The 15,718-nt window shown below is 42.3% G+C and overlaps 1 protein-coding gene across 2 annotated transcripts; it reads right to left on the bottom strand.

The window, feature by feature from the left end:
• Positions 1-46: 46 nt before the first annotated feature.
• Positions 47-14,690, bottom strand: LOC134864174 (dual specificity testis-specific protein kinase 2-like). Of its 2 annotated transcripts, none has more exons than XM_063882972.1 (11): positions 14,502-14,690; positions 13,332-14,092; positions 7,715-7,836; positions 6,473-6,521; positions 6,117-6,263; positions 5,445-5,527; positions 4,367-4,487; positions 3,954-4,037; positions 3,622-3,708; positions 3,442-3,535; positions 47-2,619 (listed from the first exon to the last, which is right to left on the bottom strand). In XM_063882972.1, the coding sequence occupies exons 2-11, from the start codon at positions 13,536-13,538 to the stop codon at positions 1,511-1,513; spliced, it is 2,103 nt and encodes a 700-aa protein (XP_063739042.1). In that variant the 5' UTR covers positions 13,539-14,092; positions 14,502-14,690; the 3' UTR covers positions 47-1,510. The 2 variants fall into 2 exon arrangements, with proteins under 2 accessions (XP_063739042.1, XP_063739044.1); XM_063882974.1 differs by having other exon boundaries at positions 4,367-4,457.
• Between the last annotated feature and the right edge of the window lie 1,028 nt (positions 14,691-15,718).

Genomic DNA, 15,718 nt, shown 5'->3' with positions numbered 1-15,718 from the left:
GAGATGAAACGGAATTTCAGTAAAGGTTCAACTTTTTATTCCCTGATGTGATCTGTTAGGTTAGGACAATGCGATATTGGATTTGATAAGTGAAAAGGTCCACTTATTTATTCTACCGGTCTTCAAGCCCTAAAAAAGACACCTGATGATACAGTGTTGTATAATAAAAGAGTTTTATTAGACTTGCATTAACAATTGTTCATCAGTCTAGAATTTAGGTTTATATTTTCTTAAATTATTAAACATATTGATACACACACACACACACACACACACACACACACACACACACACACACACACACACACACACACACACACACACACACACACACACACATAGATCATCTCTCAAGGTCAATTTTCTTTCACTTTCAAATACCTTTCAAATATCAAAAGGAAATTAAAAAAGCACAGAAGTTATGCACCAACATCTCTGTTTATTACCAGATTATTGCACACTGTAGTGAAGAAAAGGACATACAAATGATGTTAGTACAAACACTTAATGTCAGAAAACTTCCATCTACCTGCTGATCCAAAGCATGCACACACACACGCGCACACACACACACACACACACACACACACACACAGTGTGAGAAATGATCTGTACAATAATTATGCATACCTGCTTCACATGTAATTAAAAGAAACATGTACACGCACAGATACATGGGGGGGAGAAGGGTTCCAGTCAAGGGATGAAAGATGTGTGTAGTTTGTTGGCTCAGAAGTACACAAACACACACATGTAAAACATCAGTAGCACAAAGGAAAGCACCATTTAGTGAAAGTCTGGTGTCTCACTGCAAAGTGCTCCAAACTCTAGTGCAAAATACAGAATTTAAATGACATTATTATTTATAATTATTATTTACATCCCTTGGGTCCCAAAACAAAGGTAAACATGCCCCACACACACACACACACCTTCTATAAAAATGGAGGAAGTAAATCCTAGAAAAGTCCCCTCTAGCTGCTATTAATGTCTGAATCATGAGTGTGTGAAAACAGAAGCTGGCCTGCAGTGTGAAGAGTAGTGGGCCTGCACCGGCAAGCAGAGCAAAATACTTTTTTATTTCACCTAAACTTCTCCATAATGGGAGAGACAAAAATTTACCAAAAAGTACAGTACAGATTACATGATGTAGAAGTTTTGGCCATATATCTATACTTATTAAAGTAATTGCTGAGAAGTGTGAACAGGGTGACATCACTATAGCACAATGAAACGAAGCCAGCGTCCATCAGTCCTTTAACTGTCCTTCAAATAAGAAGGACTAATCTTTATTAATGTCACGTGTTCACAGATCTCTGCAGTCCCTCGGGAAAAAAGACAATAACCACATTACCAAAATAAGAGCAAGTTTCAATAAACCGTTAAGTGCAGGTCAGTGAGCCACACACTTTAATCTGGTGCCCCCCCCCCCCCCCACCCCCAGCAGGCCTTGTTGTTAGCGAGGCTCAGTGTGTCCCCGCCAAACATTTTCTGTCAATGCACGTCATAGTTATGTCTGGGCCTCGGGCAGCGAGCGGCCTGGCTCACATGGGACTGGCGCCCCCGCCACTGCCAGTCCATTGTTGCTGCGACACAGCAGAGCTTTGGTTGCTGTGGCGGCTGTCGTCGTCGAGGACACACTGCCCCCGGTTATGGTGGCATTGAGGTTCCGGTAGGGTCGCTGCCGGGGTAATGAAGCCCTTCGGCGGGGGGTGGGCACCGCGGCTGAACCCCGGAGGCACACGGAGGGAAAAGACAGTCCCACCAGACAGCATCCTGGACAGGAAATTACCTCATCTTGCTCAGGGGGGCCGCCGGGGTCCAAGGACTGAACAGGCGCTGTGCTGTAACTGTTAGCACGCCCCCCCTTCCCCCACTGCACCTGCTGACCTACCACGAGGGCCGAGCCGTTGTTGTTGTCCTGGCGCAGCAGAGCAGGCAGGGAGGGCGCGCCGTAGGAGATGGGACGTGGCCAGCCGTTGGTCTGTGTGGGGGGCGCGGAGTGGGAGTCTGCTGACTCAGGAGACTTGGTACAGTCCATGGGTTCGGTTAGACATCGCCTCTCCTCCTCTTCCTCCTCCTCCTCTTCAAGCCGCTCCAGTGACATCCTCTCCAGCTCCACAGACAGACCTACATCCTCCTGAAGCAACTCTCTCCTCTCACGTATCTCCCTCTGCTCCACCTGCAACCTCTCACCCGTTTCCTCCTCCTCCGCTCTGACGTCCTCGTCCTCTTCCTCCCCCCTTCCGCCCGCGTGTCTCGGCGAAGCTACAGTCCGGCTGAGCTCAGGAGTGCAGGGCAGGGAGCGGCATCTTCTGGGCAGTGCTCTCAGGAGGTGGGGGGAGGAGCATGGATCACGCAGTGCAGGGAGGGTGAAAGTCAGAGAGATGACCGACTTGCTTGGGGTATCCAATAGTTTGCAGCGCCCCCCATTCAGGTCCTGCCTGAGGGAGAAGGGGTTGACCCGCGCAGGTGTCCCGAGGAGCGGAGGGCTCATGGTCGCCGGGGGTAACACGTCCGACTGGCTCCTCGCCAAGCTCTGCCGTCGCTGGCTGCGGTCGCCTGGGTGACCAGGGGAGCTGCGGCGCCGGTAAGGGCTGACGTCTGCAGCCAGCGGCTCTGAAGGAGGGGGGGTGAAGGAAAGAAAAGTAACAGAGTGGAAAATGGTATGTGGTCATACTTTTATAACAACAACAATGTGAAAATGCACATAGAGTAATCAACAAATATACCAACAAGGCTGTCATCCTGTCTTTATAGTCTCATACACTGAAGGCTTTTCATCTGCTGTCCACGAGGTCCAGAGAAGATGTCTCACTAAATGCTAAAGATTCAGACTCAGTTCTAGGAGTTTATTTTACAGGTAGCAGAAAGAAAGATTTTGGGTAGAACTCCCAGGATTCAACAAACGTTATGTCTGCCTCTATAAGCCAACTCTGACGGGGGGCCACCTCCTGCAGGGTGGCAGTAATGTGAGGTTAAGCCTCTCTGTATCGATATATACAGATCCAACATGCAGGCTACCACACTTTCCTTCACTATGAAGATAGGTGTTTAATCCTTTGCAAATCTTTAGGTAATAACCAGAGGAACACATAGCTTTGTTATTTAAAAAGAACACTTAATACTAACAGCACTGATTAAAATAGGAATTAAATAATAATAATCATAATAAAAAGGAATAACATTTGAAAAAATAAGAATAAATTACAATTCAGCAGAAAGCTAAATTAAAGAGGTGGTTCTTCAGTTTCTAAAAGTATTAACATCTCTAAATAAATGTTCAATATTCACAGAGGACAGGTTTATTAGTGTTCCGGCTGTGAATGACTTCTCAGACTAATTAAAACAGTCTTATAAAGCAGTTTTACCAACAGTTGTGTAAAAACACACATTGAATGAAGACAATTAAAAAAGACAGAAACTGTTTGGGGGTTTTACCGAGTGCAATGGGCTTCTCCTTCTCTTCCTTGCTCTCAATGCCCTCCAGTGTGAACACTATGTCAGAGAACGAGGGACGCCGCTCTGCGCTCATCTGAAAACAACCACACAAAGACACACTTAGATTACACACACGGTCTCCATTACCTATAGGGTTGTATTGTGTGTGTGTGTACTTACATTACAGCAGGTGACAGCAAGGCTAAAGAACGCAGCAGGACAATCCCCAACCAGGTTCTCAAATGCTTCCACGTCCAGACCAAAGTCCTACACACACACACAGTGTCACGCACTGATTCCTCAACATCTTATTGCAAATATGAAATGAAATCACTGAAAACTGTACTGAGTATGAACCACCAAACAGGTGATATAAAACAGTATCATTAGCATACAGGAACACTGCCCATTCAGCTCCTCTCACTGCACACTGAATTATACTTTATCTGGATAAACACACACATTAAAGGAGCCCCTTGTTTGTGTGTGTGAGGAAGATAAAGGACAGGTACCTCTGTCCTGGGTAAGAAGTCGGGATCAGCTTCAATGCGGGCGATGATCTCACACAGGATGATGCCGTACGCAAACACATCCACCTGAGCACAGACAGGAAGTGAGGTCAGGGCTCAGTATCTGACCCCTGTGCATAGCAAGCCCGCGGTACCTTAGTCTATTTTTTAAAAGCCTGTGTCGGCCCCCATCAACAGATACTTCCAAAGGACCTAACAACCTGGAAACTCTGAATGTTTTATAAAAGTAGCAAATTCTTGGTAGTCAGTAATATCATAATTTGCTAACTTAAGCCCCCAAAAGTTTTTAAAGGACTAACATGACAAGGGGTGTGTTTTATTACTTACATTTCTCTGACTGCACTGTACCCCAGCAGGTGTGTGTGTGTGTGTGTGTGTGTGTGTTTTGGAATCACCTTCTCATCATACAGCTCTCCTCTCAGAACTTCTGGTGCCATCCAGTAGGGGGAGCCCACGATGGCCAGAGGCTGCTTCCCCCCTCCATCACTGCAGAGACAGCATGTTTCCTCAATCACTCTAGGGGTGGGAATCACCAGGGTCTTCACGATACGATAGTATTGCGATTCTACGATGTGCTGAGTATTGCGATACGATATATTGCGCAGTATGGCGCATCCCTGACTCCATCTTTGTTTTGACTAACTTCCTGACAATCCCACTGACTTCCCCCATGGCCATGACCGCACAAGAGAAAGCTCAGCACCATCTAGTGGATTGAAAAAGCAATTCTTCCCAAAAACGTTCATTGGATTTGCAATATGAATAGTTTATAGAATGAAATATCAATACTTGGCGTCCATGTATCGAAACAATATCGCCACGCAAGGTATCGCCATACTATGCTGTAGCGATTAGCTCCCCCACGCTGCAGCCTTTAACAGACACTTCAGTCTGTCTAGGCTGTAAAATATTTAATATTTAATGTTACATCCTGTTATTGTATATTTAACTCTCTTTACATGTACATATAATACTGCATTACTTGATCACTCTCAACATTCCATACATATTTCAGCTTATTGTGTGTATTTATTTTTATGACATGTATATACTTCATCTACACTACTTCTAACAAAATACCTGCACTATTTTACTCTAGTTTAAACTATTCTGTTTCATTTTGCACCATTTTTTTGTTTTATTTTATTATACTTGTTTTATTATTGTCTTATGTCCTTTTATGATATGCTGCACTGTTGGAGGAGATCGGGATCTAACATTTTCAATGCCAATACACTGAAGCTGTTGTGCATCTGACAATAACAACCCTTGAACCTTGATGGCGATCTAGTGGCTTTTCAGGGAGTTAAAAGGCTTTTTCTAGTGAAAAATGTTGAATACAAATCATACATTTTTTATAATTCACTGATGAATGGTCGGTTATGGAGTCAGAGACTAACAAAGATTGGCAGAGAAAGAGAGAGCTTCATAGTAAAGGTGTTACTGCCACTCTACAGCAAAGATTGTGCTGACCTGTAATCCGGGATCTTCTCTGCCAGGCCGAAGTCTCCCACCACAGCCGTGAACACACCGCTGTCACAGCGCACCAGACAATTCTGCACACAGACACACACAGTCACAAACACTCTCGCCCTCAATTCTAGTCCATCTGTGCAGGTGTATGTGTCCAGCTTGAGAGGAGATAAATGATGTGTTCTGAACGGGCCGTAAAACTCACTAAAACCTGGACATCAGCCCCCTGAATCCTGTATTATTTTAAGATAATACAGGATTCAGCAATGGTGCGGGGCTGGGGGGGGGGGGGGGGGGGCATTCAAAACAAACGAGATGTCCTATTAGATGGATAGATCCAGGAATTATAATGTTTGCATAGGGAGTTGAACTTATACAATATACAAGTTAATAACAGGAATACGCCTTCACGTTCAATGTCATCCAGCAGGGAGGGCGTGCATGAATTTGATTGGCCAATGGTGGCTAGGTAGAGCCTACTTCAAATATTTCTCAGAGCCCCCTCACCACTCTAAATCTGGTGCAACAAAAGGTCACCTTCGAGGCTACAGACAATGTCATATGGAAACACCCGTTTCCTGTTTGTGTTTACACATCTCTTAGCAACAGTGCAGCATCATGGCAGACCCCTCCAGCCCTCCTGCTCCACACTCTGCCTCTCCTCCGGTGTACCTTGGAGGTGAGGTCTCTGTGGAAGATGCCCTTGTCGTGTAAGTAGTGCAGCCCCCGGGCGATGTCCAGAGACAGCCCCACCCTGACGGACCAGGACAGGTACAGGTCGCTGTCCAGCAGCTGCTCCAGGCTGCCTCCATTGATGTACTGCAGGGACACAGATCAGACTGGCTCAACATCTGCACAGCATGTACACATCAGCAGTTTGATACAGCATCATTTTAATGCTGCAAGTGTGTGTGTCTGTTTATGTGTGAGTTGAGCTAAGAACAAAAGAAACAGACTTCAAAGGGATACAGAAACCATTTTCAAAGCTGAAGAGGTGACAGTATTAAAGTACAGAGTGATGTTTTTACCTCTGTCAGAGCGTGGAGCTGACCTTCATGCACACACACCCCGAGGAACCTGAGGACAGAAGCAGGCAAAGGATTTAAAGCGCTGTAGATCATACTCTAGTATCAGGGTTGAACAGCTCTCAAGTGCTTGGACGTACTGGAGCCTCTGGGTTTGAGCGTTACATCATCACAAACAGCTCCTGCATGTGTATACATCCATCACACATTGCTAGGATACCCACACACTGCTACTTGCTGATGGCTGTGCTGTGTCATGGGCTGATGAGCTCTCCTGTAGGTGTTCTTAATCCAAATATACTGCTAGCTGCCCTGGTAACCTGCATTTTTTAGGCCTTTCCGCTCTGGTTTGGGAGAGTGTGGTGCTGTGATGACAGAGCCTACACTGTCATCACGGGTGGTCCTAACCACCCGGAAGTTATTATAACTATTATTATTACTATAGCGACTTCAGGAAGTCGCTGAGAGGCTGAGGCCGGGCCTGGTCACAATTGTCTGTCACGCTATCAAAATATGAATTGCTGAGATAAAACAAATCTGGTGAAAAATTATGTAAGTTAATGTAAAATGAGATGATCAACTAGACAAAGAAATTGTAATAATAATCAAAGCAATCATAAAGTTTGCGGTCAATAAAAAGATACAACAACCCTGTCAGCCTCTCTTCCACACACACACACACACACACACACACACACACACACACACACACACACACACACACACACACACACACACACACACACACACACACACACACACACACACACACACACACACACACACACACACACACACACACACACCATGCCTCATGCAGGTGAACAGGATTATTCTTATGAGTGCCGCCTATATCCATATGACCTAAACAAATCAACCCATTGCGACCACACAATAATATTTTATACTAATACAAAGCCTTACCCAAATATAAACTAGTACAAACCTAAGTTTCATGGCTCCTACAATTATATTCTTCTTGTTTAGTGTTGAAAGTCAAAATGATTACAGGCAACACTGAAATTCAAAGACAATTCAAAAGGTGTGGCTAACTATCTATGGAGGGAGATACTATGAATACATTGCACCTGGACACATTCTCCCTTCATGGTAACACTGTGTGATAAAGTATCACTGTTTTGACTAAAAGACAAGTTACACACATTGACGAGATGGCATCTGTAATGGGAAAAAATGACCTTACTCACTTATTTACTCGGAGAGCACCAACACGTTGTGACCTACCTGAGTATGTTAGGGTGGCAGAGCCTGTTCATGAGCTGCACTTCTCGTAGCATGTTAGCTTTATTGCTAGCCAGCGTGTTCATCTTCAGCGCCATCACCTGCCCTGTGATTCGGTGCTGCACCTGGAAAACATCCATATGACATTAAATTTCATTTAGCTGACACTTCCATCCCAAACGACTTACAAAGAGTGCAGAACAAACTCCAAACCAAACCAAACAACCGCAAGTAATGGGGCCTTAGTTTTCAAATAAGCTAGACCTCATCACCTGATTTTTTGTGTTTGATGTCCTAGGTGTATACACACAATAAGCTATTTAAGTGATGCATTTTTTCATTATAATTTCTCAGCCAATACAGATAATACAATTTGGCCTATGCTGTGACCAATGCAGACTTTTACCTTTTTTTTGTTTGTGGTAATCTATTCTCCTTTTGTACCAGGGAAACAAATGATATTTTTATTTAAATGTTAAAGAAATAAAACCCAGCCCCTTCATCACACTTACTCGGGAGGAGCACACATTCAAAGTCTCATTAATCTGTTTATGTGTTTATGTTTAATTACCAACTCAATAAGAAGGCTTTAAGTACAGTTGCGTTCTCATTGTTCCATTATTAGCTGTCATTTTTTTATGAAAATAAAAAACATAAAAAATAGCATTACATTTACACTCATTCAATTAAACAGTTTGATAATGAATACACAAAACAAGTTTTAATTCATGCATTTAAGACATGCAGAATAAAGGTTAACAGATACTTGGCATTTCCTATCAACACAAACGGAGCAGAGGAGGGATATTGTATTTTTTTCCTTCTAGAATTTTAAGTGCCCGGCCAGCGCGCATTAAAAACACTGCCGCATTGTGCCTTAACAGTCAAATATAACGGCTGAGACCGCAGCGCTGCATTGACACGCACACTGAATCAACAGCAACACTTCAAAAAAAGTCCAGAGGTTGTGAAATATATCTCCGAGAGAAGTTGAAAACACTCTCTGGGCTGAGGCCAATGGCCAGCTAATGCTTTGGTGCATCCCCACCTATTACATCTACTTTTCACTAAGGAGCCCAGAACACAGTTTCCCTCTCACAAAGGGCCTGGACTCGTAAAGCTGACTGCACAGTGAGCGGCTGCCTGAGTAATGGCTAGTGATGTAAAGTAACTAAGTACATCTACTCAAGTGCTATACTTGAGTAGATGTACTTAAATGTTGCTACTTTGTACTTCTACACCACTACAATTCGGAGGTAAATCGTGTACCTTTTTTACTTTACAGATCTGGATTAATGATGGTAAATATAATCTCCCTTAAATCAGACTGTAGTTCACCTGGAGTAAATCCAGCAGCTACCCTGCAGTATACAGAGCCATTCAAACTAGCTGCACCTTTACCAGCTCTGAGAACACTTTAATGATCAATAATTATAAAACATATCAGAGATATTATTCTGAAATGGACCAATCACACAATGACTACTTTTACTGTCGCTACTTTAAGTACTTTTAGATGAGAGTACTTTCTACTTTCACTGGAGCAACATTTAGAATGCAGGACTTTTACTGTGACAGAGTATTCCTACACTCTGGTACTTCTACTTTACTCAAGTACAAGATCTGAGTACTTCTACTTTTACTCAGTACAAGATCTGAGTACTTCTACTGAAGTACAAGATCTGAGTACTTCTCCCACCTCTAGTAACAGCCACTGCAAACTCCTCAACAATTAGTGTTGTGTGCTAAAGTGAAGTCATAGAATTCAAATGTTCAGTATTATAAGAAGCACCACCAAAACAAAATAACGGTTCCCAGAAGAATGTCCCCCACGCTACGGTCTCATACGAATCACAAAATCCAATACAAATCTGGCCGACAACTGAGTGGAAAACTTGCCTCATTAAATTAAATAACAGTTGATTGCAACTTAGTGAAATAAAAAAGGCTCCTGTGAAGTGGTAATAATGTTCAATAACCAAAACAAGGAGCTGTTGTAATTGTATCAGACACAGCTCTAGGCTCAAACATAAAACCAGTAGTTTCTTATAGTTTATCCTCAAAAATAGATCAAATCATACCAGATGACAGTCATTAAGTGATCAGTTTGGATGTTCCCGGTCTCTATAAAGTAAGGGTTTAGTGAACATGAGCATGTGAGGCTGCAGGAACAGTGGCTCTGTGCTTATGTCAGTCACTGCTGGGCTCAGTGACTGGTAAAGTGCCTCCAAAGTCCAGCCAGTGTCTGGACCTGCAAGCGCATGCATCTGTGTGTATGTGTATGTGTGTATGTGTATGTGTGTGTGTGTGTGTGTGTGTGTGTGTGTGTGTGTGTGTGTGTGTGTGTGTGTGTGTGTGTGTGTGTGTGTGTGTGTGTGTGTATTAATAGCGTAGCCGTAATAGGCTTTCTGGATTTCCCATCACTCCTCCTGATCTGCTGCTCAAATCCACTGGGCCTGTCCTGGCTCAGCAGCTGGCCTGATAAACTGTTTGTTTTAAACTGAAGAGCAAAACATGATCATTGATCCATGCTCCATCAGTCAGTGCTGGTTCTGATAGGCTCAACGAAGCAATAAGTGCAATGTGAAGTGAGCTTCCTCTCTCTCACACAGACACAAAGCCCCAATTTGAATTGTTTTAGCATTTGTGTAAATCGCGTCCAGCAGTTGGCAATCACTGTCTACCTTTAAAGAACTGCTGTACATTAAATGATTTGCTTTATTGAAGAACTAGGGAGAAATATGTGTAGGAAGCTAGAACGGTTATTTGATCTTTGTTGGTAGTCATCTGTAAGTGAATGAAGGTCTCAACTCATGTGTTTGTATCAACTCATGTGTTTGTATCAACTCATGTGTTTGTATCGGTGTAGTCATACAAAAAAATGTGTTGGCCATTCGGAAGTTAACATCGGAAGGGCTCCTTAGACCATAAGGTCAAATAAGATTATCAGCAGGATAATCTTATTATATAAAATTAATATCACTTTTATGATTTTGTGTAAATAAAAAGAAATAAGCTAGGCATAGATAATAAACAAACTACATCACAGTCACATGACTCCATCGCTAAGCTAAAGGTGGCTAACGTTCTGCGTGTTGTTGGTATTTGTCTCATTCTGTCACTTATGAGCAAATGCTGTGTTTATGACACTTAAGACATTCATCAATGTGGTATTTATTCACTTATGAAGCCAATGTACATGGAAGACTCATTCCTGCACCACTTTATACTGTAAATATTTCCATATGTTTGTAAAGCCAGAAAATAACCGTATATCCTTAAATCTAGCTGCAACTCGACCAGCGTGGAGAACACTTTAATGCATCAATAATTACAAGTATTCCTACACGCTGGTACTTTTACTTTTATTTAAGTACAAAATCTGGGTACTTCTTCCACCTCTGGTCCTTTCCATGTGAATGTCATTCTACCAGGGAGAAGAGCAGTCCTACAGTCACCTGGCCTGAAAACAGACCTAGCCTGGGTGTCCAAACTACGGCCCAGGAGCCAAATGCAGCCCGTGGTCCATTTTTAATTGGAACATGGCCCACACATGAAACTCGTGTTTTTCTTATGTTGTACTTCTTAAATGTATCTAAAATTGTATTACATGCATTAATAATCACGATTTTCAAATAAATCACTCAATTAAAGTTGAGAAAATGTTCAAACAAATCTTAGTTGATAACAAATATTCCAGTACCTTATTTCCATTACAAGCTAGAAATAAAGAAAGAAACGTACCCTTCATATTTCTACTCATAATAAGCAGTCTGAGGCTTCTGTTTTAAGTAATGAGCTGCCAACAAAATAAATGAAACCCTATGGAGAGCTGTTATGTAGGCTGTTTTATAAATTCAAGTATCAACCATAATGTACCTACATTTGATTGATTTTGCTAACTTATCACTTAACTTACGAGGCAATATACCTCACCTCTAGTGAGTGGCCCAGACCTTCGTATGCTTTTCTGTATGTGGCCCTCAGAAAAAGTTTGGACACCCCTGCCATACAGTCTACGCACCTACCCTACAACAGTTGGACCATACTGTACACAATAAGGAAAGTAAAAAGTGAAACATAGCCGAGCAGGCTGCTGCCAAGTGCAATCAAAAACACTGTTCCCTCATAACTTTACAGAGGTCAGGCAGTCAAGATGACAGACGGATGGACATTCTAATAAAGACTTGTGATGTCATCACAAGCTGTGCAGCTCCACTGTATCAAATGTAAAGGTGGGATGGACAGCTGGAGGTGGAACAGGATGCAGAGCTGTTGTTATCAGAAATAAAAAGGAGCAGTCAGCACAGGGAGGATCAGATGAAGCAGATATGTCTCTCAGGTTTCATATATGTTTGACTTATTTCAAGTGGTTAAAACCACAAACCAGTAGTTTGAAAGCTGCAAACAGCAATATAGAGATTAAAAAGGAAATTATGACCTGTTTAATTTACTAACAAAAAAAACATGTGTAAGTTGATGTAAAAGTTGCTTTACTCCTTGGTGTGAGTGTGTAAAGATTTATTTTCAGATAACAGCGGAGGAACAGCTGAAGAACATTTAGTAGAATCCCTCACCAGAGCAAACATTCAGAATACTACTGTACAGTACAGTGCCGTTTAGTTCAGTATTGTACTGTACTGATCTGTATTGCTCATGACTCACACTCAAACAATCATTCAATTACATTTTTTGACAGTAATTTAAAAAAATGAAAGGATACTATTTTTCTTTTATTTATAGATTTTTTGCTTAGCAGTTTTTAAATTCATGTTGTTTTTGTTTTATTTTCTCTTTCAAGTCTAACATCAAATCCATTTAATGCTGTCACTGACTGATTTTCTTTTAACAAATATACTCAAATCTAAACGTTTAAACACTGACTGCATGCGATCTCTCAAACCTCACACCTTAGTGAATGGTCACACACCATCATCGCTTTAAAACACTTTTTTAATGACGAAGTTTCAAGAATAATTGTTCCTCCTATATCATGAATCATAGCGCACTACAATATTGGTCAAAACTATTGTTTTTGGAAAATCGTGCTCATAGGGAACGCACAAAGGGAACGCACAAAGTGAGCGCACAGACTCTGCTCACGCTTTCTCTCCATGCCATTATGAATGCATACCATTTTCTGTATATTATTTATGTGAAGTCTTCAAATGAAATGCTATAAAATATGCATTATTAAACGGGTTATAAAACATTATGACTGCATGTTAGGACCATGACAAAGATGGACACTTTTTTGGGTTGTCTTGGTCAGAGTAGGGGGGGCACCTCTACTATTGTGCTGTCACAGAGGAACAATCATATTTCACAAAAAAACTCTAAGAAACATTGAAGTATCGTTCTCAAAGGCAAGGGATTGTTGAGGCACTGAAATAAGCTTAAACTACTCTTACATGTATTTGGAAGCCATCTGGCATATTAAGGCCAATATCATGGCTTTCAGTTGTTCAGACAAACTATTTAAAGAGCACTATGAGCTCAGGAGAGGCTGGATTACCACAGGTCAGCTGCAGGAAGTGGAACACTCCTGACTTCACTGATTTATTGATATTTAGAGCAGGGGCTGTTGCACCCTCTGACAGCTGGGTGTCTCAACACATACCTTGAAGACCTCAGAGAAGAAGCCTGATCCAATTTTCTCACAGAAGAAGTCGTCGATGCGGGCCAGACTGGACACGGCGCTCCGCAGGGCTCGGTATGATGACGGCCTGATGCGGTTTTGAGCATGGATACTGTGAAGGGGGGGCTCATCGGGGCTGCCGTAGCCCTCCTCGGGGTCACAGAAGCAGGACTCTGCGTGGTAGTCCATGTTGCTGGAGGACCACCACCCTCTCTACAGTTGCTCAGTTCCCACAGAGGAGCCAAAGTGTTTTTTAGATAGCAGTAGTCCTGAACCACGAGGGGAAGGGGGGTCCCACCATCTTGATGTCACAATGATCAAGGCTGATATGTTTCACTCAATACTGAGCCTTATTACACAAATATAGAACACAAATTATCTATATTTGTACTTTTGAGATCCATATATTTCATTGTCAATCAACTTGTGTGAGGCTAAGAGTGCAGAAGCTTCAATTATCAGGACTCAAAGTCCCCACCCCCTCTTCCAGGGCTTCTGTGTTGCTCGCTCTGCCCGCCCAGGAACAACGGGAAAGTCTCACTGATGAAGTCACTTATTCACAATTACTCATAGTCGCCGAGGTTTTACAAATTCCTGCAGCCGTTGAACGTGGCCTCAGCGTGCGGGTACGTGAGGGGGCTGGGTTCCCTCCAGCATCCCGTTACATGGAGGAGAGATGACGGAGGCTGCACCGTACCGGGAGAGGGAGGGGGTGGGAGGGCCAAGCTGCCATGCACAGGTCCCTGTGGGAGAATTGTGAGAATATAAGATCAAACAATATAAACTGTAGCCAAGTTAACGTTGTAACACAGGACTGTACATATACATGATGGGAGTGTGTCTCGGCGCTGGTCACAGAGCCTCTCACTGAGCGGCAGCCATGAAGCTAGCAGAGTCCCAATAACGCTAGCAGGGCGATGAGCCAAAACCTCCCCTGGATAATAACAAACACCACTGTTGAGCTTAAAATAACAGACCAGATTCAAATCTGTTTTTATGCATTTATTTGTCTATACAATTGCCTAAATAATATTTGTTCCGGGTCTAAATTACCAATATTGTACTGGTTAATGAGGAATCCTAGCTAACGTTACTGTTGATAACGAGAGCTGTCAAAGACAGCCGGGCTGCAGAACCCTATCGACGGCTCACCTCTCCGCACACGTCTCGCTTGAAGATAATGACGATAATGCCCGACCGTTTGTTAAAGGCGAATAAAGGGCAGAAATGTCAACCAGCAGCTCGGCGGTGTCTGCTGCTATAATCCGGTCTGGAGTCCTACTTCACAGCCACTTGACACGACAACCATCGTGAAACAGCGCCGACATGGTCGAGCCAGAGCCGTTTAGCGAGAGTGACTCAGAGGACTTCCTGCGACTTCACAATAAAAGCTTGTATGGAAATCATGCAGTATCCGCATACAGTGCACTTGATCATTTACGAAGCTCAAACTTGACTGCCAATATAATATTATGCACATTACAAAAACACCTAAGAGCATTACAAGTCAATAGTTTTCTGATAGGCCTCCTGTTCAAAGTTTACTATATAGAGCACACAGTTCAATGACCAACACAAAAACAAACACAGCTGTACTTACTTTCTGTAGGTGAAAATGTCTGAACAATTTTGACAAAATTGATGATCTTTATTTGATAAAATCACAGTACAAATGATACCATCTCCAACATAATGCTGCTGTATTTTATCCATTTTAGTTCATCGTTCAATATTATTCACCCCTATTGCTTTAAACTAGTTCAGTTGAGTTGAGAACAAAGTTCTCTTCCTGTCCTGGATTCAACTCATAAAGTAAAAGTTAATAAGGTGGCAGTATCAATCACACTTAGAAAGATTTGGTTGATTGAAATGGAGTATATTTGCCCTTTCTGTGAACTAGGAGAACATTTAGGGTGGGTAAGATATCAATATCTCTTCTAACCGTATAAAAGGTTGTACATCCACCCATAATATTCTTCTACTTCAATATCATAATTTAAAAAATAATGATATGTTTTGAAGCGATAAAGAAGGAAAAATACTATATTATTGTTTGCACCAAATGTATTGTTTGGATGGTTTTCACCTTAACAAGGAAAAAGTGTCTTATTTTCATTTTTTAAGAACTGCATCAATAAGGCTCCACATTAAGAAGCCATATCAATAAAACAAAGCAGTTGTTTGGTAAAGTTGTCATGTAGCGACAAATGAAGTGGAACATGATTTAGTGTTCAGAATAGATTGTTTTTTCTTAATGTGTTGTTCTTTTTTTCTAAATGTGTAGGATTCCACTCTTTGGAAACATACGTCACCATAGCAACATAACTCCGTGTGTGTTCCTGCATTCAGTCGGACTGTTGGTTTTATTA

Source organism: Eleginops maclovinus, chromosome 5 (assembly GCF_036324505.1).
Source record: "Eleginops maclovinus isolate JMC-PN-2008 ecotype Puerto Natales chromosome 5, JC_Emac_rtc_rv5, whole genome shotgun sequence".
NCBI classification, from domain to species: Eukaryota; Metazoa; Chordata; class Actinopteri; order Perciformes; family Eleginopidae; genus Eleginops; species Eleginops maclovinus.
This window is presented reverse-complemented; position numbering and strand designations above follow the sequence as displayed.